This window comes from Giraffa tippelskirchi, chromosome 10 (genome assembly GCF_054371585.1).
Source record: "Giraffa tippelskirchi isolate mGirTip1 chromosome 10, T2T-mGirTip1v1.2.pri, whole genome shotgun sequence".
NCBI lineage: Eukaryota > Metazoa > Chordata > Mammalia > Artiodactyla > Giraffidae > Giraffa > Giraffa tippelskirchi.
Genome location: NC_137284.1, coordinates 2,537,489 through 2,562,397, shown reverse-complemented (window position 1 = coordinate 2,562,397; position 24,909 = coordinate 2,537,489). Strand labels below are relative to the sequence as shown.

At 60.9% G+C, this 24,909-nt stretch overlaps 1 protein-coding gene across 8 annotated transcripts in view; it reads left to right on the top strand.

The window, feature by feature from the left end:
- Positions 1-24,909, top strand: part of OSBPL5 (oxysterol binding protein like 5) — a 66,665-nt gene that overhangs the window by 21,118 nt on the left and 20,638 nt on the right. For 4 of the 8 annotated variants that reach the window (XM_081537758.1, XM_081537763.1, XM_081537759.1 and 1 more), the window contains exons 2-7: positions 11,301-11,442; positions 13,275-13,357; positions 20,427-20,507; positions 20,763-20,864; positions 21,995-22,198; positions 23,241-23,325. In XM_081537758.1, the coding sequence (XP_081393884.1) occupies positions 11,322-11,442; positions 13,275-13,357; positions 20,427-20,507; positions 20,763-20,864; positions 21,995-22,198; positions 23,241-23,325 (676 nt within the window). In that variant the 5' untranslated portion in view covers positions 11,301-11,321. Of the gene's footprint in view, positions 1-4,972; positions 5,170-8,368; positions 8,535-11,300; positions 11,443-13,274; positions 13,358-20,426; positions 20,508-20,762; positions 20,865-21,994; positions 22,199-23,240; positions 23,326-24,909 lie in introns of those variants that run through there. The other 4 variants (XM_081537761.1, XM_081537757.1, XM_081537760.1 and 1 more) reach the window with 3 other exon arrangements.

Sequence of the window (24,909 nt, the reverse complement as noted above, 5' to 3'; positions counted from 1 at the left end):
TTGTCAAACCTCCTGTCCCCATCGGAAAGATAACAGCCTGGAGGGGGTGGCCCTGTGGTCTCAGCACGTGGGCCCCCCCTCACATCACATCAGATAATCCAGGGCTCTGACCCCTCCTGAGACCAGGAAGGGCGCTGCCCGTGGGGTCTGGGTTGGAGCTGCCTCTTGAAACTGAGAGAAAGCATTTTAGGGCAAATGAGTGCCCAGAGAGCACCGACTGGCAGGCTGGGGACCCTGAGGTGTCCCCGAAAGGCAGGCGTAGACGAAGGGGCAGCGGGCTGTCTGGACCCGGCCTGGTAAGCAGGTATCCGTAAAGCTCATCCCCACCCAGAGGGACATGTTTGACCCAGAGTTGGCCTCCCAGCAGTCACTGTATCCCCCATCACTCTTGGTCTCATTTTTAGCCGTCACTTGCTGCTCACGAGGCGCCTGCATGCCTTAGAACTTGTCATTTCATGGTGTGACCAGTGTATCAGGGACAGACCCAGATTTAGGTCTCAGAACTTGAGGACAAGCCCTGCCCTGTCTCCCTCCTCCCCTGGGTTCAGTGAGGGGGCATTTCTCAGCCCCAGTGGGGGTTGTCAGGGGTCTCAGGACCTTTCTCCAAACCTCACTGGGGGCTCAGATGATAAAGAATCTGCCTGCAATGCAGGAGACCCAGATTTGATACCTCCGTCGGGAAGATCCCCCGGAGAAGGGAATGGCTACACACTCCAGTATTCTTGCCTGGAGAATCCCATGGACAGAAGAGCCTGGTGGGCTACAGTCCATGGGTTGCAAAGAGTCAGACGTGGACGAGTGACTAACACTTTCAGTGCCTCCACTGGACAAGACACAGTGGTGGTACTTGACCTGGGCGGCCGCTGCTTTGTGTCTGGAGAACCAGTCGGGTCTGCAGACCACAGGCCTGATGAGGGGGCCGTGGGTCCATGCCCTGGAGCTTGAGATTGGCCAGAGGCTGGAGGGGCCACTGGCTCCACTGATGATGATTGATGGAAATCTTGAAAATTTGAGTTGTTGTTTTTTTAAAGAAATAGCATCCATCATCACTTCTGCATCGTGCCTTCTAGGCGGTTCCTCTTAATGGTACAGCTCAGGGGTCCATTCCTTTCCATGTCCACGAACTCTTCATAGTGTGGATGCACCGCAGTTGGGTCAGCCATGGATCAGCTGGTGGACATCTGGGCTGCCTCCACGTTTTGGCTGTCATGGACGTGTGTGTACACGTTGCTTATGGACGTAGGTTTTCATTTCTTTCTCGTTTTTCTTTGGTGTCATTGGGGGCCCTTGGCATGCCCCCCTCCATGTCTTATGGCTCAGGGCAATGTCACACTGACCTTTGGCCCCAGGAAGCTGGGTGCCTTCTAGTGGGGTCTGCTTGGGGCAGACAGTGGGGTCCGCTGGAGGGTCCAGTGAGTGAAGGGGCTGGAGGTGAGACTAGAGGGCCTGCAGCGGTGGGGGCCACACCCCCGAGATGTCGGGTCACCTTCCTGGACCGTCCCTACCGTGGCAGGACCTGGGGGGCCCTCGGCCCAGTGCCAGCCTGGTCCTGCCCTACTGGCATGGCCTTTCTCCACTCGGCCGACAGAACCGGTTTCCCCAGAAACCACGGAGACGGACAGGTGAAGCTGTGACTGGGCGGCCGGCAGCCTGACGGCCGGCAGCCTGACGAGGAGTCCCTGGGGGCTGCCCCCTCCGTTATCCCAAACGGGCCCGGAAGGCAGGGCTCCCGTTCCTGCCCAGGCGGTCAGCAGTGAATAAGGCTTTGAACCAGAGGCTGGCTGGGGGCCAGGAGCCATGCAGGAAGAGCCCGTGGGCTCCCTGCAGAAGCGCAGACAGCCCCTGGGCTGTGGGAGGACCAGGGCCGAGGACAGCACAGAGAAGGTGCTCGCGGATCAGGCTGCGGAGGAGCGGCAGGAGCGGCCACCCCAGCCCAGGACCGGAGGCGAGAAGGGCGGCCTGTCCAACCAGAGGGTCCAGGGCTCTTGCGGCGGAGGGGGAGGAGGCAGTGGGCTTCCCTGCCGTACAAACCGCAGCCTCGTAAACATTGTCCAGAGTTCCTGTCCTGGCTCTCAGGGCAGCTCCTCCACCGTGGGGTGACCCCCAGGGGGGCCGAGCATGCCTGCCCCAGGTGACCTGGGAGGCGGGGTTGGTGCCAACTGGCCACATGGTCCTGGTGAGCCAGCTCACCCTCGGGGCCTCAGTTACTGCATCTGTAAAATGGAGATAAGGCAAGGAACTGGAGTACTGGAGCTTGGGGTCTTTGTTGCTTCCAAGAGCTAGCATCCTCCCAGCCCCTGCAGGGGGTGGCAGGCAGACAGGAGGGGAAGAGGGGTGTGGTGCCTGCTGCCCACCTGCCAGCTCCTCTGGTATGGGGCAGGGGGCGATGCAGGAGCGCGTGCGCCCTTGGGGGGCTGCCGCTTTTGGGAGATTAGGGCTGTCCAGCAAGAGGGAGTTTTCAACTTACACAAGGATTCGCCCCGAGAAGCCAGGCCCCCTCCTGTCCCTTTCCTGCACTCAGGTTTCGATGAAACCCCCCAAAACCCAACTCCTGGAAACCTCGGTGAGCCCTGCACCCCACGACTAGGTAGACTGGGCTCCAGCCCTACGGGAAACCCTATGGTGATGGGCCACGATGCTGGGCGGGAGGGTGTCAGGGGTCCACACCCGGTGCAGAATCTCCTGAAGGAAGCAGGCGCAGGCCGTTCCCAGGGGAGCAGGAAGCCCAGGGACATCGCCCTCCGGAACTTGGGACCCCAGAGCCTCGTGCACCCTTGCCGGGAGCAGTCATGACATGGACTGCACCCTCCTGATTAGTGAGTCCCCCGGGGCTCCTAGTGATGGGGGAACCGCCCACCTGAAGGCCTAAGAGGATGCTGGCGCCGCCCCCGTAAGCACAGGAGTGGGACCAGGGCTCTTCAGGGTCCCAGGAGGTGGTCATCCGAGTGAGGCTGTGTCTCCCCTCCAGCCTTGAGGAGCTGAGGGCACGGCCCCCTGGCCAGCAGCTGCGTCCAGGGCGGACAGGGGGCTCCAGCCTCGGATCTGGAGCCTTGTTCCCTGAAGAGGAGAGATTCAGGGGGCACAGCTGGGAAAGGAGGCTTCACCCCGACCCAGACAAGGCCAGGGAGGGGTTTTGTGGAGTCCAGAGCCAGTTAGGCATTAAAGAGGAGGCCATAGGATTTTAAGTGGGTGCCCTTGGACATGTGGCTTCCACATTGTCGTTAAGTCACTCAGGCATGTCCGACTCTGCGACCCCATGGACTGCAGCACACCAGGCTTCCCTGTCCTTCACCATCTCCCAGAATTTGCTCAAACTCATGTCCGTTGAGTCGGTGATGCCATCCAACCATCTCATCCTCTGTCATCCCCTTCTCTTGCCCTCAATCTTTCTCAGCATCAGAATCTTTTCCAGTGAGTTGGTTCTTCGAATCAGGTGGCCAAAGTATTGGAACTTCAGCTTCAGCATCAGTCCTTCCAATGAATATTCAAGATTGATTTCCTTTAGGATGGACTGGTTTCATCTCCTTGCTGTTCAAGGGACTCTCAAGAGTCTTCTCCAGCACCACAGTTTGAAAGCATCAGTTCTTTGGCGCTCTCACATTCTTAAAGGCAAAAAGTGGCTTCCGTAGTGGTTTTTTTTTGAAATTTCAACTCTTTAAAACTTGAAATACAGTTGATTTACAATGCTGTGTTAGTTTCAGAGGTACATCAAAATGATTGTTATACATACACACATATTCTTCTACAGATTCCTTTGCACTATCACTCATTCTGAGATACTGAGCCTAGTTCCCTGTGCCGCACAGTAGGTCCTTGCTGTTTATTTGGTTTATATGTTGTGGTTTGTATCTGTTAATCCCCAACTCATTTCTCCCTCCCCTCTTCCCCTTTGGTAATCGCAGGTTTGTTTCTGTCTGTGAGTTATAGTATGTGTTGTACATAGTTGGTTCTTAGCATAGTGAAAGTGAAAGTCGCTCAGTTGTGTCCGACTGTTTGTGACCCCATGGACTAACTGTACAGTCCAGTTCATGGAATTCTCCAGGCCAGAATACTGGAGTGGGGAGCCTTTCCCTTCTCCAGGGGATCTTCCCAACTCAGGGATCGAACCCAGGTCTCCCGCGTTGCAGGTGGATTCACCAGCTGAGCCACTGGTTCTTGGCATAAGCTCAGTTATTTTAACCCAGACCTGGGATCACGCTTCTCTGTCTCCCCTCTCTGGGGCCACAGAATAGAAAGGGGCAGCCGCATGCCGGGCTGCATGGCCGAGGGAGCGTGGGAGGCAGGGAAGGGGGTTCGTTAAGATCCGACGCCCAGTTTTCGCACACGTTGTGCAGAGTGCTTCCGCCTGCAGCGTGGCCGTGGCTGGTTCTGGGGAAAAACTGGAGCATAATTACCGCACGGCGTCCACCCGCCCGGATCCCCAGGGCTGTCGTGCAGACCGGCTGAGGAGCTGATGAGCCGGCCACGGCCCACATGTGCGCGTCTGACTCGCGTTCCTGTCCCATGGCCGCGGTGGCCATGGTTCACGGTCACTCTGGTTCCTCCCAGCCCCCTGGGGTGTCCAGCACTTCAGGTCAGCAGCCAGACTCAGGCATGAGGTCACCTGGGGGCCCACGGCCACCTGCTGTTTCCGATGCTGGACTGAGAGTGGGCAGGTCCTGACCTCGGCCGCCTCCTGCCCTTTGCTCTCTCCACCCTGCCCCAGAGCACCATCCCCAGGATGCAGTTTGCATCTGAAAACCAAGCCGGCAGGCAGGGTCTGGGCAGGAGGGGCTGGGATCGGGCCTGCAGCAGGGCCCACGTCCCAGCAGGCCACGGTGGCCCCCACTCTCTAGAACTGGGCGGGACGGCTCCGCCGCAGGGGACGTCCACGTGGGCGGCGCTGGCTGTGCCAGTTGGCCCAGTGTCGGTCAGGAGGCCAGGTGGGCGGGTGCTAGGGCCTGGCCCTGCCCTGGCCACGTGACCCGGCTGAGTCGGCTGGCAACACCCAGGCAAGGCCCTCTTGGAGCCTTCAGCAGGGCAGGCCACTTCCGGCTCCTCTCCTCGGGGCTCAGCCGCTCTGAGGTGGCCTGTCCGGGAAACGTCTCCCTGGGGGAGGCCGGACTCCCACCCCGTACCTTGGGATCCTGCCCCCCCTCCTTTCTATCTCTGCCTTCAGCCGTCTCTGAGGTACAGAGGGGCGGGGGGCTTGAAGCTGTGCCGCCTTGAGGGAACCTTGGCCCGGTCCGAGCCCTCAGACTTTACACGGCGCTTTCTCCTCCTGCGACCTTGGTTTCTGCGTCTTTAAAATCGGGTCATGAAATCCACTTCCCTCATCCCTCAGGTGCCATGAGAATTGCATCATGTGGGACAGTGCCTGTGAAAGGGCCCAGGGCCCTCGGAGGGCCTGTCCGCAGCACAGGGCCTGAGAGAGCCCCGGGTCCAGAGTTCTGAGCGCTGGTCTGCCGGTCAGGGTGCTGCCCCGTGTTCCCACGGGGGCTGCTCAGGCTGCCCCGTTTGAGCCCCAGATGCTGGGACCAGCCAGGGGACGCTAGGCAGGGTGTTTCTGGACTTTCATGAGGCTCCTCTCTGCAGAGACCCCCATGGTCGCCAGCCTTGGGGCCCCAGCAAATTTCTGGAATGAAGATGTGTGGTGTGGACACGGCGGCCAGGGTCCTTTCCCTGACGACTGCCATCCTTCCCTGGGATCTGCTGACCTTCCGTTGGGTGTGCAGACAGACGGCCAAGCAGACGAGCTTCATCCTCAAGCTCATCCGTGATTTGGGGGCATTTCGCCCCTCGCCTTTCATAATCACTCGGTTCAAGCCGAAGTGGGTGCATTGTGAGTGCGGGCACGGCGCTGTGGGGGCCGGGCTGTACGTGCCTGCTTCTCCCGCTTCCACCAATTTGGGGGGAGCCCCTGGCGGCCCGAGCCACCTCTCTGCTGCCCAGCAACAGCCCCCCTGCTTCCCTCAACACAGCTGGGCTGGCGTGACCCTGGGCCAGCGGTGGGAACGCTAACCAGGCAGCCGTGGGCACGAGGGAGCAGGCACCCGGGGTTGGCCCATCGGCCTCTGCAGGGGGCTTGGTCACCTCCATTCAGAGCAACCCCCCATCGCAAACAGGGACCTAACGGAGGCCACGCAGACATTTCAGGCAAGGCGGGATGCCCCCTACTTCCATGCCGCCAAGTGGGATGTGGAACAAGCCTGGGGTTCTGTGGGATTCCTTCTCAGAGCCTCAGCCCTTCCCACCTTCCCAGGCCGCTGTGGCCCAGTGGGTTCCGGCCCCAGATAAGCGGGCCGCAGTCCTGCCGGTGCAGCCGCTAAGGCCCCAGTGACCTTTCTTCACAAGGATCGCGTTGTTCTGGCTCGAAGGTGGGCGTCGGGTTGTGGAGGGAGGGGACAGCATTTGGAGGCACAGAACTGCTTGGAAGGCAGCTTCCAGCGGGTCGGGGCAGGCGGTGTGTGGGCCCCCAGGTGGGCCACTGTGGGCTCTGTGCCCGCTCTCCCGGCCTCGCTGTTGGCCGCTCGGCCTTGGCTCAAGACAGAGAGCTCGTCACCTGCCAGGTGCCCGAGCTGGTGCTGGAGCTCAGAGACACGGGGCTGGGCCAGGCAGCTCAGAGCCTGACCTGTAGTCCATCTCTGGGCTGGCACCGTGTGGGACCCAGCTGCCCCCGACGTTGGGGAGCTTTCCGGCCCTGGTGGGGACACGGAACTGAGGAGCCTGCTCAGACCACGGCGGGGGAGGGGGCCAAGCCAGGAGTCAGGGCTGCCTCTCCTCCTGGGCTCCCCCGCACTGTCCCCCACCTGCACCCCCAGGGCTGAGGTTCCTGCCTGCTGGGTGGGCCCCCAGCAGTGCCCCCGCCGCCCGCCGCGGAAGTGAGGCGGAAGCGGGCCACACCTGCGCCCTCAGCTCTGCAGCTCATGCCCTCCCAGGCCGTGGGTCCCAGCTGGGCAGCAGCAGTGGCTTCCCTGGGGGCTCCCGGTCTGCAAACCCCTCCTCTGTGCTCGGCAGGGATGGGCCGTCCCGGGCTACAGACGCATGGGCCCCCTCTCCCCACTGCCACCCCACCTCCTGCCTCCTGGCCTCCACGGTGAGCCCTCCTTGGGGGCCCCGGGGTCTCTGAGCTGGGACTCCCCTCCTGCAGAAACGCCCGAGGCTCCTCACCAGGGTATCAGGGCCCCACACACGGGCTGTGCTGGGCACGTCCCAAGGCCACAGGGGAAGGATTTGGGTGCCATCGACCGAGGGCCAGCTATGCAGACGAGAATCGTCCCAGTGACCAGGGGCAACAGGAGGCTGTTACTATCACAGGGGCTCAGCCCGGGCATCAGAGGCCAGAGAGGCCGATGAGAGGAAGGTGCACGGTGGCCTTTGACAGCCCAGGTGGGAGGAATCCAGATTCCAGGCGCCCACAGCGGGGCCCAGAGGGTGCCCTGAGTGCTGGGGCAGCTGGCGCCGCAGCCAGGACAGAGCGAGAGGGCTGCCCTCCGTGGCTGCAGTCTGGCTGCCACTGGCCCAGCTGGGACGTTGATTTCCTCACCCATCTGTTCTTCCTTCCCTCCATCCTCACAGACTGGCTCCCATAGGGGTCTCCACTCCCAGCGCTGCGAGCCTTCAGCTTTCCCCGGGAGGAGGGGACCCGCAGCCCAGGGCTTGGTCAGCCCAGCATCAGGGCGGTGGTCCTCCAGGCTCGGAGCCTCCGAGGGTCCGCAGACCCTCCAGACGCGGCCAGATTCCTCCTGCCTCCTGCTGGTGCCTGGAGGGCAGGGCCTCATCCTTCAGCTGCACCAGGCGTGGCAGGAAGAACCTCACCAGGGTTCCCATGGAAATCGGCCCCAGACCGACCCTGACTGCCTCTCTGAGGTCCCCCCGGACACGCGGAGGAGGAGGCTCTAAGCCCGGGGGTGACTTCTCTGCTGCCCCTGAGGCCTCACGCCCCCTGCCAGTCCCTGGGCCTGGCTCTGCGGAGACACAGCAGACAGGAGGGACAGCGCTGTCCCCTCCCTGGCTCTTGTGTCCTGTGGGGGAGGAGAGCCAACCCAGAGGAAGGAACGCAGAGGGACCCTGCAGCGACCTGGAGTGCGCCGCGGGGACGTGCGCCGTGGCCGCCTTCTGGGAAGTGACATTGGATCCAAGGGTGGAATTCGAGAAGGACCCGGCCACACGGATGGACGGAGATGTGGGTGAGGGCGTCCGGGGGGGTGACGTCCAAGCAGAGGCCCTAGAGGGCACAGGCATGTTTGAGGAGCATAAAGAGGACCAGTGTGGCTGGGGCAGAGTGGGTGATGAGCTGGGCAGGGAATGAGGTGGGAGGAGCGGGCCGGGGACCTGACAGCCTGGAAAACAGGGACCAGGAGACAGAGGCCGGACTGTGTTCTGAAGGCAGGGAGGAGCCTCGGGGAGAGCGGGCCTGGATGCACCTCTGAAATGAGCAGAGCAGTGTCTCCGTCTCCACGGCCTTGAAGGAGATCATGGACAGCAGCCAGGGGTGGGCTCTGAGCAGCCCCTGAGGCCCTGCTGGAGAGGCGCCATCCCCGCCGTCCAAGCAGGTCAGAGGGGGCCCGTGGGGGCCCGCGCCTTGTCTGGGGAGTGAGGACACAGAGCTGGTATCCACAGGTGCATCCCGGCACTGCCTTCGGATTGGGGGTGTCTGTTCAGCCACTGAGATGTCAGCTCTGATGTGTCTGATTATTGGGCAAGTAGGAAGGAAAGGAAGAAAGGAAATGAGGCTGCTCACTGACTGTCTAGAGAGATTCACGGCGGAGGGAGTCGGGGAGGAAAGAGTGGATGGGTGGGTGGGTAGGTGGGTGGATGGATGGGTAGATGTGGGGATGGATGGATGGGTGGATGGATGGGTGGGTGGATGGATGGGTAGATGTGGGGATGGATGGATGGGTGGATGGATGGGTAGATGGGGTGGATGGATGGGTGGATGGATGGATGGATGGGGGGTGGGTGGATGGATGGGTAGATGGGTGGGTGGATGGATGCATGGATGGATGGGTGGATGGGTGGGTAGATGGGTGGATGGGTGGGTAGATGGGTGGGTGGGTGGATGGATGGGTAGATGTGGGGATGGATGGATGGGTGGATGGATGGGTGGATGGATGGGTAGATGGGTGGGTGGGTGGATGGGTGGGTAGATGTGGGGGTAGATGGATGGGTGGATGGATGGATGGGTGGATGGATGGGTAGATGGGTGGGTGGGTGGATGGATGGATGGATGTATGTATGGGTGGATAGGTGGATGGATGGGTAGATGGGTGGATGATTGGATAAATGGATGGCTAGGAGGTTGATTAAATGGATGGACAGGTAGGCAGGTGGAAAGGTGGATGGATGGATGGGTGGAATAACGGATGGATGTAAGGGGGAGACAGAAGGTGGGAGGGAAGATGGTGTGGACGAGCAGATGTGGGGCTCCCAGACTAATGAGGCCAGTGGTCCCCGGTTGTTATCTGTGCCGGGGGAAGCCATGCAGTAGGACCTGAGGAGAAAGGCAGCCAGGGGCCTCTGTGCACCCCCACCCCGCCTTGCCCTGCTGGAGCGGGGCCCATGACCAGATGGGGGAGCTGAGGGCAGGAGCCCCTCTGCCCACCCCAAGTTTGCAAGACCCAACCCCTGAGAGACGTGAGGCTCCTGGTGAGGGCAGCCTACCCCGTGTCATCCCTCATCATACACCCTGGGGCCCCTGAGCAGGAGCGCGTCTGACCCGCCTTGGCTGCCAGCCCAGTGCTTGCGAGAGCTCAGCTGCAGGAGTGGGAAGGCCGGGCCGCCTCTCAGGTGCTGGCTCCCTGGCCTGAGACGCACCTGGGCAAGCAGTCAGTGTCCACCGGGACTCCAACCAGCAGGGGCTGGACCCCAGACACCTGCCCTCCCTTCCCCGGCAGCGGGTTTGCTAGAAACCTAGCTGAACCGATGTGGGTGGAGGTGGGGACTCAGGAGCCAGGTTTGAGATGATTCTCAAAAAAAAAAGAAAAAACAACCTCTCTGAAACCAGTTTCTCCATCTGTAAAACAGTGCAAGTAGCCAGCTTGGCCAGGCAACACCGCAGTGATGATGAAGGGAGGGGCCACTAGGCCCAGCTGCACCTCGGGGCCCCCCAGGACCCCTGGGTGGGAAGCACAGAGAAGGTCTGGGCCTCCTGCACCTCCCGAAGCCCTGCCCGGGCACCCACTGTCCAGCAGGAAAGGCTGTTATCTGCTGCTCCCACCCCAGGAAGGCCCAGGGCCACGGGAGAAAGTGGGGCCTTTGTCCCGGGCTTGGCAGGAAGCCATCGGCCCACCCGGGGAGGCGGCAGGGGCACCCCCAGGCTTGGAAGAGAGGTTGGTCAGCCAGCCTCCGTGCAGCTCGTCCTCAGAGAGAGGACAGAGCACAGCATCGGCGCCCGAGTCCCTGCTCTGGCAGCACCTGCCCAGCTGGCCTTCAGCTCTGGGGGCCATGATTTTGTAAAACAAAATCTTCTGTAAAACAGGCTGACGTCCACTGTGGACGGCTGGCCTGGTCCCTGCTCAGGGTGGGGCTGTGAGGGGCACGGGTGAGGTGTGGGCAGACCTGGGAGGACGTGGCCGCCAGACCCGGGAGGGCGTGGCGGGCAGCGCAGGGCTTTCTCCGGGCTGCCCCTCGTGCCGGGGCTGGGAGGCTGGTTCCGGCCGTGCTGCGAAGCAGGGCAGTGACTCAGGCTGACCTCGCCCTAAGCTCACCTGTGCTTTCTCTCCAGGCACTTTGGCTGCAGGTGTCAGCCACCCAGCCAAGGAGCTGAAACAGGGAAAGGCAGGAGCGGGGGTCTCATGGCGCCCTTAAGTGGGCTGGGCAGGCCAGGATCAGGGCCAGCCCCAGCCTGCGCCCGCAGCCCCTGGCGCTCTGGGCTGCCTGTCTCGCTCTCCTGGGGCCCCCTCTTGGGCAGCGCTCCGCCCTCCCTGTGTGCATTAGCGCTGACCCCCCACCCCGAGCTCCATCCCTGGGGAGGGGGCGGCTGGTGGCCCACGTCTACTCTGCTTCGCCGTGTCCAGGGTCCGACAGGGCTGCTTTAGTGCCAGCCCTTGGGTGGGGGGCAGAGGGTCCTGCCATACCTGTGATGGCCAAACTGGCTGGTCGGGGCCTGGCTTCCAACTTGGGCCCTGGAAATCCTGCACCGCGCGGCCTTCCTGGGTGACCACCCCGCAGGCCCCTCGGGCCCTCCGTGTCCCGTTTTGGACCTGACTGTACGATGGTGCCCCTGACTCTGGCGTGTCTCTTGTCCCCTTTCTGGGTGGGTGGAGGATGCCTGCGGCCTCAGCATGAGGTGTGACCAGTGGCCCCCTCCTTCCTTCCAGAAGCCGCCCTGCGCCCACGCCATGAAGGAGGAGGCCTTTCTGCGACGACGCTTTTCGCTGTGTCCGCCCTCGTCCACCCCGCAGAAGCTCAGCCGGAGCCTGCTCGTGGGTGGAGAGTATGAGCTCGACCCTGTGGGTCCAGGTCAGTGCCCACGGGGGGACCCGGGCCCCTGGGGGCCGCGGGAGGGGCGGGGGTCCTCCCTGACCGTGTGACCTCAGACAGGTCCCGCGCCCTCTCTGTGCCGTCCTGGTCAGGGAGGGAGGGCGTCCACCACGTGGGGTTAATGAACAGAAGGCTTGTAGGGCCGGAGAGCTCCGTGACCTGGGGGGCCAGGTTCCGCCCACTTGGCCATGGAGGTTGAGCAGGGGGCTCCCCAGACCAGGCCTGAAGATAGATCATTGTCCCTGAAGAAGCACCGCGGTACAGTGGTCCAGGCAGCCTGACCCCAGCCCCCGCCCTCAGGCTGGGGGACCCCGGTCCAGCGGCAGGGCCTCGGTTTCCTCATCTGTAAAATTGAGGAACGTGAGGACCTGCGCTAGCTGCAGTGGAGTCCTGGGCCCTGGGTGGGGACTGTTCAGACCCGCTGCTGTCGTGCTGGGGAATAAAGCACTGGGCATGCGGCACGTGGGTCACCTGAGCCTGCTGGCGCTCTCACAGCTCCGGCATTCACCCCGACGCCCCACGTCCGCCCTGCCCCTTTCAGGCTGAGCTGAGCCCTCTCTGCTGTGTCTGTGACCACCGCCCCCAGAGAGCCCAGCGTGTCCTTCTGGTGGCCCCGAGGGCATGGGAGAGGGGCCCCTCCAGTGCCGGGCCTGGCCTCCTGCGGCCTGCCCACCCTGCTCCCATCACCTGCTTTGGAGCCGAGGAGGGGACTCCAGCCCCTCTGGCCCCTGGAGGAAGCGCAGGCCGGGGTGGCAGGTGTGGTGGGCAGGGCGAGGAGGCAGGCGTGGACGGGCAGAGAGAGGAGCCGGTGCTGGCCTCTGACTGCAGGGTGGCCCGCACCCCGCTCCCTCGGTCCGCTCAGCCCAGGTGGTAACACCCACTCTGGGAGGCTGCCCTCTGATGGCTCCAGGCCGGGCCCCCCCGACAGCTCCTGAATCCAGTGCGCCTGGATGGCAGGGCCCCTGGGGCATGAAGGGAGCCCCTGTCAGCAGCCAGCCCTGGGCTGTGGGTCAGGGAAGGGGACGTGGGGCCGAGCGCAGGGGCGCGTGCTCCTCGGTGACCTCGCTGCCCCCGCGCGCCCGGCTGCAGGACGGCCTCACCACCCCTGGTCTCCACGCTGGCTTTTCTGCAGAGCGCGGCTCTCAGGCCAGGGCTCCGGGGAAGGGGGCCTGCAGACAGCGCCCTCTGTGAGCCCTCGCCTTGCCTCCTGGTCAGCATGGTTGTCCCCTGGTCATCGCCACGTCCGCTCCCGCGCAGGGACCTGACAATCAGCCACCAGCCACAGGAAGTGGCAGGAGCGGCTGCTCAGAGACCGTTGCCTGCTTCCTCCTGCCCGTGAACCTGGGCTTTAGAAATGAGCGGAGGAGGGGGCAGCCACTCCCCTCAGGATTGAGTCCAGGCACCTCAAGCCCCTCTCCCGCCCCTCAATCAGCCCGGAGAGGACAGCTGCTGGGAAGGGGCGCAGTGACAGTGTCCACCCACCCGCCTCCGAGAGTCCGGCACTGGGGCCAGTGGGGTTCCAGCCGGAGGACTGGGCTGTGGGAGGGGGGTCAGCTGTAGTCTGGGTGCTCTGGACCTGCAAACTGGGGGCCTGCCTCGCAGAACCCCGAAGGCCAGGCCACACTGGCACCGGGACTCGCACCCAGCAGTGACCCCCTCCACAGAGGTGACACCTCCTCCCTGTGGTGACACCCCCTGTGTCGCTGGCTGGTGGTGATTAGATCTCTGGTTCCGCACCCGCCGCCCGGGCTGGCTTCCTGCTCCACCCAGGCCGCTGGCGCCCGTGCCTCACGCTGGCCGCTCTCTTGCAGGGAAGGACATGGAACCCCACGGCCCATCACCGCCCCGGGATGAAGGGCCCCCGACCCCAGGCTCTGCCACGAAGGTGCCACCGGTAAGAGCCCGGCCGTGGGGGGGCCCGGGACAGGGGGCCTGCCTGGAGGCGGCAGGAGCTGCCCGAGGGAGGGGCAGTAGGCGCCTGGCCCAGCCGCCACCCCAGCTCTGTGCTCCGAACTAGGGAGGCTCCTGGAGCTGGGGGGGAGTCACAGCGTGTGAGCTGGCTTCCCAAAGCTGCCTTCCTGGAGTGACACAGGACGGGAGACGGGGCCCAGAAAGGGCTTGGGGACAGAGAGTCACCACCCCAGGAGGCCCCCGGCCTGCTGTCGTAAGGAGCCCGGCCAGGGCTCAGCACTTCCTCCCTCTGGCCTTGCCTGCACCATGCCCTCCCTGACACCCTCTCAGGGCCATGCCATGATCTGGAAGAGCACACACACAGATACACAGAGATGCACATACATACAGATACATATATTATACACAGATAAACACACACACACACACACACATACACACAGATATGCATCCACACAAAGATACACATACAGATACATATACTCTGCACAGATAAACATACACACAGATATACTCACAGATATGCACACACACACAGATGCACATACATACATATACTACACACAGATAAACATATACACACACGTACACACACAGATATGCATCCACACACAGATACACATACAGATACATACACTCTGCACAGATAAACATACACACAGAGATATGCATCCACACACAGATACACATACAGATACATATACTATACACAAATAAACATATACACACATCCACACACAGATATGCATCCACACACAGATACACATACAGATACATACACTCTGCACAGATAAACATACACACAGAGATATGCATCCACACACAGATACACATACAGATACATATACTACACACAAATAAACATATACACACAGATATACGTCCACACACATATGCATCCACACAGAAATACACGTACAGATACATATACTATGCACAGATAAACATATACACACAAATATACACAGAGATATGCATACATACACATACATGTAGATACATATACTACACATAGATAAACAGATACACACAGATACACACATACACAGATACACACACATACAGATACATGTACCTTGCAGATACACAGATACACACAGAGACATACCTGCACACACAGATACACACATGCACATAGATGCACACATACAGATACATGTACTGTGCCCAGATAAGCGTATACACACAGATACACGCGCACACACCCCACATGCTCCCCAGCCCAGCGCCTCTCAAGGCCCAGCCGTACCCCTCCAGGCAGAAGCTTCGATCCTGAGAGGGTGCGGGGCCCAGGCACGGGTGTGGGGCGTTAGACATGCCCTTCCTCCCCCCAGAAGTGACCCCCAGAGGGTCTCAGGTCAAAGGCTGTGGGGCTGGGGACACACAGGCCAGTTCTCCCCACTCTGGCCACCCACGGGACGCAGAGTGACTACAGCCTGGCTCCTCTGGGACCCCACACCCTGCTCTGTCAGACAAGGGGTTAGTGGTGGTCTCAGGGTCTCCCAGTGTCCACCACCAGTGAGGAAGAAGCCAGGCCTTTCCCCACACAGCCAGCGTCCCCCCACCTCGGCCTCCAGGGCTGCCAGCTGCTAGGAGCACAGTAGGAATGCCTGCATTCGTGTGGGATTTGTTTAATTTAACACACCGTTTTGATTACAGTGAAATACATGTGATGAAACATACCATCCTAACCATGTCTACGTGCACAGCTCGGGGCGTTAAGTACACTTGCAGGGTGCTGTACTGTCAAGGCCATCCATCCTGAGAACGTTAACATCTTAGAAAGCGGACGCCCTGGCCCCTGGCCCCACTCAGTACTGGCTCCCCGCCCCCCACCGTCTCTGTCACTGTGAACGTGACGACTTTAGGGACCTCATGTGGGTGGACTCCCAGCGGATTTGTGATTGCCACGTGTCTGGCTTATGTCACTGAGCATTGGGTCCCCAGGGCCCATCCAGGTGGCAGCTGTGTCAGAATTCTCCTCCTTCTAACGGCCGAGGGACGTCCCATCGCGTGCTTGGACTATGCTTTGTTTCCCCAGTCATCTGTCAACGGACACGTTTATTATTTTAGATACAGGTTTATCTCAGAAAAACGGTGAAAGCATGGTTATTCCTTCTACAACCCAGTGAGAGCACTTGAAATGCTGTCAGCAGCACTCGTTTCAAATTTCAGGTCTCACTCCCTCGGTCCAGACGTCCGGGCATCCTGCAGGTGCCGGGGACGCAGGCGTGGGGAAAATGAAGTCTCTCTCTCCCGGAGCTCACGTTCCAGAGGGGAGACAGGCTCCAGACAGAGCAAGTGAGTCTGGACACGTCCCAGGCCGTGGGGAGAAGGAAAGGACAGCTCCGGACACCCCCAGGTCCTTAAGAGAGACTTGGGGCGGATATAAAGGGTGCGGTTCTGGGAAAGACACAAACTCTAATATGTATATGATAAACAGGACGTTTGTTATTTAGTCGGTCAGTCCACATTTAATATGGACACATTTAATATATTAACATTAGATATTATGTTCTATATAAGCTTAATACAATGTATAACATTTAATATAACATATTAAATATTTAGTGTATAGCTCTTTATGTATATATACACGTGTGCGTGGGTGTGTGCGGTTCTTCAGTCATGTCCAATTCTGCGCCCCCGTGGTCTGTAGCCCACCAGGCTCCTCTGTCCATGGGATTTCCCAGGCAGGAATACTGGAGTGGGTTGCCATTTCCTTCTCCAGGGGGATCTTCCCAACTCAAGGATCAAACCCATGTCTCCTGCATTGGCAGGCGGATTCTTTACCACTGCACCCCCTACCTGGGAAGCCCATATATATATATATACACACACATATAATATATATATTATATGGAAAATAATTGTAATATATACTGGGACCATATGTAACCTTGTTCTTTATTTTCCGAGTCTCCTGTAAATGTGTTCCCATACTTGCACTGTGTCGTGTTCGTCGCTCAGTCATGTTCGACTCTTTGCAACCCCATGGACCATAGCCCGCCAGGCTCCTCAGTCCGTGGGATTAACCAGGCAGGAATACTGGAGTGGGTTGCCATTTCCTTCTCCAGGGGATCTTCCTGACCCGAGAATCGAAGCTGCATCTCCTGCATTGCAGGCAGACTCTTTACTGTCTGAGCCACCAGGGAAGCCCTGGATACTTCATAATTTTAAAAAAAAAAAATTAATTAAAAGTAAATATATATTATGTAGTTTTTCCAGGATATAAAATTTAAATAACATGAAGTTTACCATTTTAAGTGAATAATTCAGTGGCATTTCTTGCATCCACAGTGTGGTTCAGCCACCACCTCTATCGAGCTCAGAAACGGTTCCATCACCCCAGAGTGACCCTGTGGGTGGTCACTCACATCCCCTTCCCCCACCCACAGCCCCTGCAGCCTCCTCTCCACCTTCCATGTGTACATATTTGCCTGTGCTGGACACGGCGTGTCAGCGGAGCCGTCCACGTGTGGGGCTTTGTGACGAGCTGCTTCCACCGAGCCCCGTCCAGGCTGTGGCAGATGTCAGGGCTGAGCCATTGGGCTGGACGGGGCCCGCGCGGCTTGTCCGCTCGTCAGCGGGGCACACATGGGACGTTTCCACTTGTCGGCCGCGGGGAGCAGAGCTCCTGCAAACATGTGCGGGCAGGGGTCTGAGTCCCTGCTTTAAGTTCTTTGAGTTTGTACCTCAGAGTGGAATTGCTGGGCCAGATGGTGATTCTGTGGCAAGATGGCCTTCTAGAAAATTCTGTATTTGGCCTCTTGGAGAAAGTGCTGAGCTGTCTTCCTCAGCGGCCGTCCCGCGTTACAATCCCATCAGTGGGGAGGCGGGCGCCCACATCTCACTTCCGCATCGGCGCGAGCGGCTTCGGTTCTGTTTGGAGTCGTCGCCGTGGCCGTGCCCGTGGGTGTGAAGTGATGTCTCACCGTGGTCGGATGAGCACTTCGCTGAGGACCGAGGGGGATGGGCATTTTCTCACTTTTTGTCGGACGGTCGACCGTCCGTGCACCTTCTCCCCAAGTCCTCTGTCCATCTTTGAATCAGGCTGTTGTCTTTTGTCAGCTTCCCAGATGGCGCTAGGGGTCAAGAACCTGCCTGCCAATGCGGGAGACACCAGAGACTTGGGTTCGATCCCTGGGTGGGGAAGATCCTCTGGAGGAGGAAATGGCAACCCACTCCAGGATTCCTGCCTGGAGAATCCCGTGGACACAGGAGCCTGATGGGCTACAGTCCGTGGGCTCACAAGAGTTGGACACGGCTGAGCACACACGCACTCAGGTCAGTTTAGTTGCTCAGTCGTGTCCGACTCTTTGCGACCCCATGGACTGCAGCATGCCAGGCCTCCCTGTCCATCACCAACTCCCAGAGTCCACCCAAACCCATGTCCACTGAGTCAGTGATGCCATTCAGCCATCTCATCCTCTGTCGTCCCCTTCTCTTCTCGCCCTCAATCTTTCTCAGCATCAGGGTCTTTTCAAATGAATCAGCTGTTCACATCAGGTGGCCAAAGTATTGGAGTTTCAGCTTCAACATCAGTCCTTCCAACTGTGTTATTAAGAGTTCTTCCTATATCTGGACACTAGAGTTTTGTTAGGTATGTGATTGCAGATGCTTCGTCCCATCCTGTAGGTCGCTCTAAAGCACTTTTTTAAAGGAGTTTTCTGCAGCCACACGTTTGTGGTCAGACCCCCACGTTCATGGTTGTGAGCAGGGTCTCTCGCCCCTGAGGGTGCCGCCCATCACCCTGCTGTGCCTAGAGGTGCTGCGCCCTCAGGAGCCAGCAGGAGTGCCTGGCGGGGTCCCCAGCCTGGCCCTTAGGATGGAGGAGTGGAGGGCACTGCCCCAGGCCGAGGCTGCCATGACCCGGCCTAGGGGCCTCGCAGGGCCCAGGAGCAGAGGGTGCGGGGCACGGACACCCCACCCCGCCCACTCCGCCCAGCCCCACGGCCCCCAGTCTGTCCCCCTCTTTTCCTCCATCACCCCAAACAAGCTCCTTCTAGCTGCATCTGGTGGAAAGCGGGTGGCAGGAAACTGGCAGAGGGTGTGTTCGTTCATGCCTGCGTTCACCCGACGTGCTCCCCAGGCTCCCAGCTCCTGGTACTGGAGGTGCTGGGCGGAAGCCATCCTCCGTGGAGCTCCTGGCACGACACCGAAACAGCAGGAGATGCTGGGCCGGCCAGGGGTGGGTGGGGTGTCCGGGGTCTGATGCCAGCAGGGTGGCCCGGGATGTCTTCCTCCTGGGAAGGCAGCTCAGTGAGGCCTGAGGAAGGAGCAGGGAAGAGCATTTGGGCGAGGGGAACAGCATGTGCTCAGGAAACCGGGGCTCCAGGCACGAGAACCCCAGCACCCCAGGAGCCGGAGCGTCAGCCCAGCCCCCAGAACCTGCCACCTGGCTCCTTGCCGTCACTCCTGCCTCAGCCCAGAGGTTTATTCTGGGGCAGTGTCCCCCAGGCGCCCTGACCATGCCCCTGGCTTCCCGGGCTCCCAAATGTCCTGACTGGTCTCAGAGAGTGTGCATAGAGTGACGCTGCCCAGGTCCAGCCCCCTTGGGAGCTGTGTGACCACAGGCAGGTGCTGGGCCTCTCTGTGCTGCAGGGCATGGCTGGGAGAGTGGGCAGAGCTGCCCTGATTCACACACACACCCGCCATCTCCAGTGCGGCTCTCAGCCCTCCTTCCCTCTGTCCTAACCCCGCACCGGAGGCCTCGACCAGCACATGGTGCCATGGGCGCAGCTGGCCCACTGGGCAGTCACTGGGCAGTTCCGGTCACAGCCCTGCCACCGGCCCCGCAGCCTCGGTGGGCACCAAGATGCACAGTGATGCTGGCGGTGGAGGAGGGCATGGCAGCCTGCTCCAGGGTTCCTGCCTGGAGAATCCCCCGGACAGAGGAGCCTGGAGGGCTATAGTCCATGGCATGGCACAGAGTTGGACACGACTGAAGCGACTTAGCACACAGCATGACCAGGCCCGCCCCCTGGGTGGGGGCGAGGACTAGGTGAGCGAGGGCAGTGTGACCTCAGAGGACGGGGCGGCCAAGGGGTCCAGGCCCCTCACCTTGTGCGGGGAGAGAGCCGGGGCCGGCCGGCCTCCGGGCCCCCCTCCCTGTCTTGGCGGCTTGGGGTGGGGGCACACAGCCCGGAGGACAGCGCAGGACAGGCCCGCTTCTGCAGGGGAGCAGAGAGGGAGCGTCTAGGCTCAACGGGCACAGGACTGTCCCCAGGACCTGACGCGGCCCTTCGATTGCACGCAGCCGCGGACAGCGTGGAAGGACAGGGCACGGCCGGGGCCAGGAGAGCCTCCCTGGTGGATGCGGAAATCTGGACTGCGTGATTTTCACATCTCACCTTGATTTTTTTTCCTCCAATCCCTTAAAAATGTGAAACCCGGGACGTCCCTGGTGGTCCAGTGCTTAGGACTCTGCACTTTCACTGCAGGCGGCCCGGGTTTGATCCCTAGTTGGGAACTAAGATCCCGCAAATGCTGCCCCCCAAAAACGGTAAAACCCATCCTGGGCTTGGAAGCCCTACAGAAGCAGGCAGGAACCTGCAGCCTTTAGTCCTGACGCTTTCTCCCCATGCCCCAACCGCGGCCTCAGTTTCCCCATCTGTAAAAAGACTGAGGGCCCGTCACGCCCACATCTGTGGACGCAGCTCCACCCTCCCCCCTGCCCCGCAGCCTCGGACGGCTGGAGAGGGCCTGGGTGTTGCCCCCCAACCAGCAGCTGCTGTCAGGGCGCCAGGGACAGAGGTCCCCCTGCACACACGAGCCCTCCCTGCGCAGAGGCTGGGCGCACGATGGTGGCTGAGACGGACACCTCCTGGGCAACATGGGGAGGCTCACTGCTGTTTGCCCAGTGTCAGCCCCCGGGAAAGGGCCCACCCCCAGCTCTTGTTCATGGGATCGCCTCAGCTGGCCTGTTCCCTCCATCTTCCCCAGGCCGGGGGTGGGGCAGGGGGAGCAGTGGGCTCCCACCTCCTGCTTCCTGCACCCCCAGCGACCCCCCCTCCTGGACTGCACGCCCCCAACCTGAGTCTCTCTTGCAGGCGGAATACAGGCTGTGCAACGGGTCCGACAGGGAGTGTGTGTCCCCGACAGCCAAGGTCAGCAAGAAGGAAGCTCTCAAGGTGGGCCTGGGCCCGGGGAGGGGCTGTGGGCCTCATTTGCTGGATGAAGGGGCACCCGGGCCAGTGAGGCCAGCCCCCCCCACCAGCCTGCCGAGGGGAGGTGGGCAGACTGCACACCGGCCCCCCCACGCCCCCTCTTCCTGCCCTCTCCCGGGACCCGCCCTCGTCCCCCAGCTCAACGCCCATGGGTGGGAGCCCCGGGGAAGGGCCAGCCCGGGGCCTTCTCCCCTGACCCCCGCGGTGCCCCGGGCCCAGGCGCAGAAGGAGAGCTACCGCCAGGAAAAGAAGCGTGCCACCAGGCAGCTGCTCAGCGCCCTGACGGACCCCAGTGTGGTCATCATGGCCGACAGCCTGAAGGTGAGCGCAGGTCCAGCCTCGGCCCCAGCTGCATCGGGGGCCTCCCCAAGGGACGGCGCGGAGTCACCAGCCCCTCGGGAGACGGCTAGGCGTGGGGGCCGCTGCAGCTTGTATCCACGTCCTGGGGCAGCCCTGACCACGGACCGCAAACTGGTGGCTTACAGCAGCCAAAACGGACCCCCAGGTCCAGAGGCGGAAACCCCCAAATCAAGGTCCTGGCGGGACAGTCTCCTTTCCAAGGCTCTGAAGGAGGGTTCTTCCTGCGTCTCCCAGCCTCTGGGGGCCCCGGGTGTCCCTGGACTCGTGGCCGCCTCCCTCCAGCCTCTGCCTCTGTGGCCACCTGGCCTCCTCCTGGGTCTCCATGTCCTCTTACAAGGGCACGGTCATTGGACCAGGGCCCCTGCTCCAGGACCGCCTCGTCTTCACCTGGTCATGTCTACAGAAACCCTACTTCTGCTTAAGGTGGGGGGGGGCCCTGACCTACTGCGGGGGGGGCCCAGAGTCCGGTGGTGGCCCCTGCTGGGGACACAGGAAGGAGGCGAAGCTCTGGCTTCTGGGGACAGGACTGGCCTGTGGTCAGAGGCCTGTGTTCAGACCACACCGAGGCCGTGAGCGACTCCCTCAGCCCCAAGCCTCAGTTTCCCCCTCCATAGAGTGGGAATAAAGCTGTGGAATTCCTGGGGCTCCCGCAAGGGGCAGAGGAGAAAGCAGACCTGGGAGCCTGGGCGCCTGCAGAGCTCTGGGTCTTGTGGGCTCCTTTTTCTTTTTGCTCTACAAAATTATGAATAAAAAATTAGGTGCAAAAGTGAATATTAATTTAGAATGAAAAGAGAAATGATCACAAGTTTCAAAATCACAAGGCTGATAATTACAGCAGTCACCACTTATTGCCAGTTCCTCCCAGGACCGGGGCAGGGCCTTGAACTTGAGCTTGAACTTGAGCTCCATGAACTTCACCAGCAAATTTGGCTGCAGCATCTTTCTTTGGCTTCACCATCATTTAGAGTGCCTGTTAAAAACTAAAAGAGAAACCTGCCCGGAGCCTGGGGCCCCGTCTGTCTGCTCCTTCCCAACAGTTCAGATGCCCCCGGGGTCCCCAGCTGGCATTGACGGCAGCACCCTTCCCCCAGATCCGAGGGACCCTTAAGAGCTGGACCAAACTGTGGTGCGTGCTGAAGCCGGGGGTGCTGCTCATCTACAAGACGCCCAAGGTGGGCCAGTGGGTGGGCACGGTCCTGCTGCACTGCTGCGAGCTCATCGAGAGACCCTCCAAGAAGGACGGCTTCTGCTTCAAGCTCTTCCACCCACTGGACCAGTCCGTCTGGGCCGTGAAGGTACCGCAGCGTGAGCCCCGGGGCTCGGGGGAGCCAGGCGAGGAGAGAGCCCCACGGGGCTGGGAAGGGTCCAGAGGGACTGGGCAGGAGGAGAGCATGGCCGGGCAGTCAGGAGCCTCATGCTGGGGCCCCAGGAGCAGGGGGTCCAGAACTGGGCTGACGGTTCCAAGGGTTAGTCACTCAGTGGCCGGGGGATCCAGTGTGGTCAGTGGCCTTCCATGTGGAACACATATTGGGGTGGGGGATGCTCGGGACCTGGGGACTCGATGGCTTCAGATCACACGTCGAGCCCTGTCCAGAGGCTGGGGAATGGGGCCATGTGAGGGCGGCTGCTCCGAGCCCAGACCTCCCCCTTCGGAATCCGGGGGCGGCCCAGCCCAGGACCAGAGGGGGTCAGGTTGCCAGATGAAATCCAGAATGCCTGGGTGCATTCAGATTTCAGAGGGAGATCAAAAAGGTTTTTTTTAGTATGTTGTTCAGTTGCTAAGTTGTGTCTGACTTTGCAACCCCGTGGACTGCAGCCCACCAGGCTCTCCTGTCCTTCACTATCTCCCGGAGTTCACTCAAGCTCATGTCCGTTGAGTCAGTGATGCTGTCTAACCATTTCATCTTCTGCCGCCCTCTTCTTCTTTTGCCTTCAATCTTTCCCCGCATCAGGGTCTTTCCCAGTGAGTCAGCTCTTTTTTTAGTATAAGTATGTCCCAAATATTGTATGGGATATATTTAAACCGTGTACATGTAATGTTTCTGAGATTCAAATTTAACTGAGCGTCCTGGATTTGCACGTGCTGATTCTGGCCACCTAAATGGGGTCTCAGAGAGAAAAGCCGAGGGTGGGGCCGCCAGCTGAGAAGGGGGTCAGGGAGCGCCCACCCACCTCTCTTGCTACCTGCTGTGTCTATATGGCCTGACCCCACCTGGGGGTCCTGAGGCCCCGGAAGCGTCTGTACGTGTGTGAGTGTGGGTCCCCATGACCGCCTGACCTTGTTTCCCCCCGTCCCTGGACTATCCCTCGGTTGACGCCACCTCTCTGCCTCTCCAGGGCCCCAAGGGTGAGAGTGTGGGCTCCATCACGCAGCCCCTCCCCAGCAGCTACCTGATCTTCAGGGCCGCCTCCGAGTCTGACGGTGAGTCCCATCTGCCCTGCCGGTCTCCATGGTGACCCCACGTGAAGCACCCCTGCCCCTTGGTGGAGGGATCGGCCAGGTGCAGCAGACCCCGGTTCGGACCCTCCTGACGCCATCCAAGGGGGCAGCCTGGCGTCAGGGGACAAGCCCACCACTCACGTGCCCCGTCTCTGAGCCTCAGTCTCCCCCATGGGCAAAGGGTGAGCAGTAACACCCTCTCCTTAGCTGCTATGAGGATCTGATGACCTTATTTAACAGATAACAATTGCTGAGTGCCAGGCACCATTGAATCACCAGGTGCTGTTGCTACCAGCCACCTGGGGAGAGCTGGGGAGACAGGCTGGCCAAACTGCCCAAGACGGAGGGACGTGCGTTCCTGAACTCGCGCGTGCTGAGGGCGCCTTCTCACGGCCGCCCCGAGTAAACGCCGGTGTCTCTCGCCCCGGGGAGCCGGCGCAGGGCTCCCTCCAGTGGTCCGGGGCCGGCGAGGCCCTGCCCAAGGCAGCCGGGCCTGACCACTGGACTCTGGGCCTCCCGGCTGCCCCCTGCTGGCCAGACGCCGCATCGATGCTCCTGAGTCACTTGAATGCCACCCTTTGTCCCCAGCCCTCCCCTTGGTGCCACACCCCTCCTGGGCCCTGGGATGGACAGAGCAGCCCGGGCTCCCATGGAGCCTGCTGTCTGCTGGGGGAGGCAAGCAGAGAACCTTCAGATGAGGCCAACTGGGCTGAAGCATGAGCCGAGTCCCTGATGGGGTTGGGGGCCGCGGGCAGGAAGGAAGGATGTCCACAGGCCCTGGGGGTATCAGGGTGGGCTTCCTGGAGGAGGAGGAGAGTTAGGGAAGGAAACTCATTGTCTCCAGGAGGGGCATTCTTTAAAGGCTCAGAGAACTAAAGAACTGAGTTCAAGGTTGTTGAACCACAGGTCTAACCTGCTGGCAGCCTCCACCAGGAAGGCAGCAGGGGGCTGGGGACAAGGGCTCGGATTGGAGGCGGCTGGCTCCGTCCACCACCACTCTGCCCTTCAGATCAGCCCTCCCCCCACCCCCCAGGGCTCTTCCAACACCAGGAACTGCCTCCCTGGCCTTGGTTCAGCAGTCCCCTCCCCGGCCTGCCACCCACCCTCCTGCCCTGTGCTCCAGGCCAGCAAAAGCCCTCAGCCGCAGGGGCCGGGCCCTGCCCCGACCTGTGGGGGCAGATTCCATCCGGGAGGGCCTTGGCCCCGACTCCATAGGTGGGAACTTGCAGGGCCTTTGGGTACAGAGGGCTTCTCAGGTGGCACTAGTGGTGAAGAACCCACCTGCCAATGCAGGAGACACCAGAGATGCGGGTTCAATCCCTGGGTCGGGAAGATCCTCTGGAGAAGGACATGGCAACCCCCTCCAGTATTCCTGCCTGGAGAATCCCGCGGACGGAGGATCCAGGTGGTCTACAGTCCATGGGGTCGCCAAGAGTCAGATATGACTGAAGCGACTTAGCACGCGGGGTCCTGCTTAGTGTGTGACCTTGAGGCAGTCACTCACCCATCCTGGCCTCAGTCCTTGACTGTAACACAAGCAAATAACCGTATGCTAGGAGTGGGGGG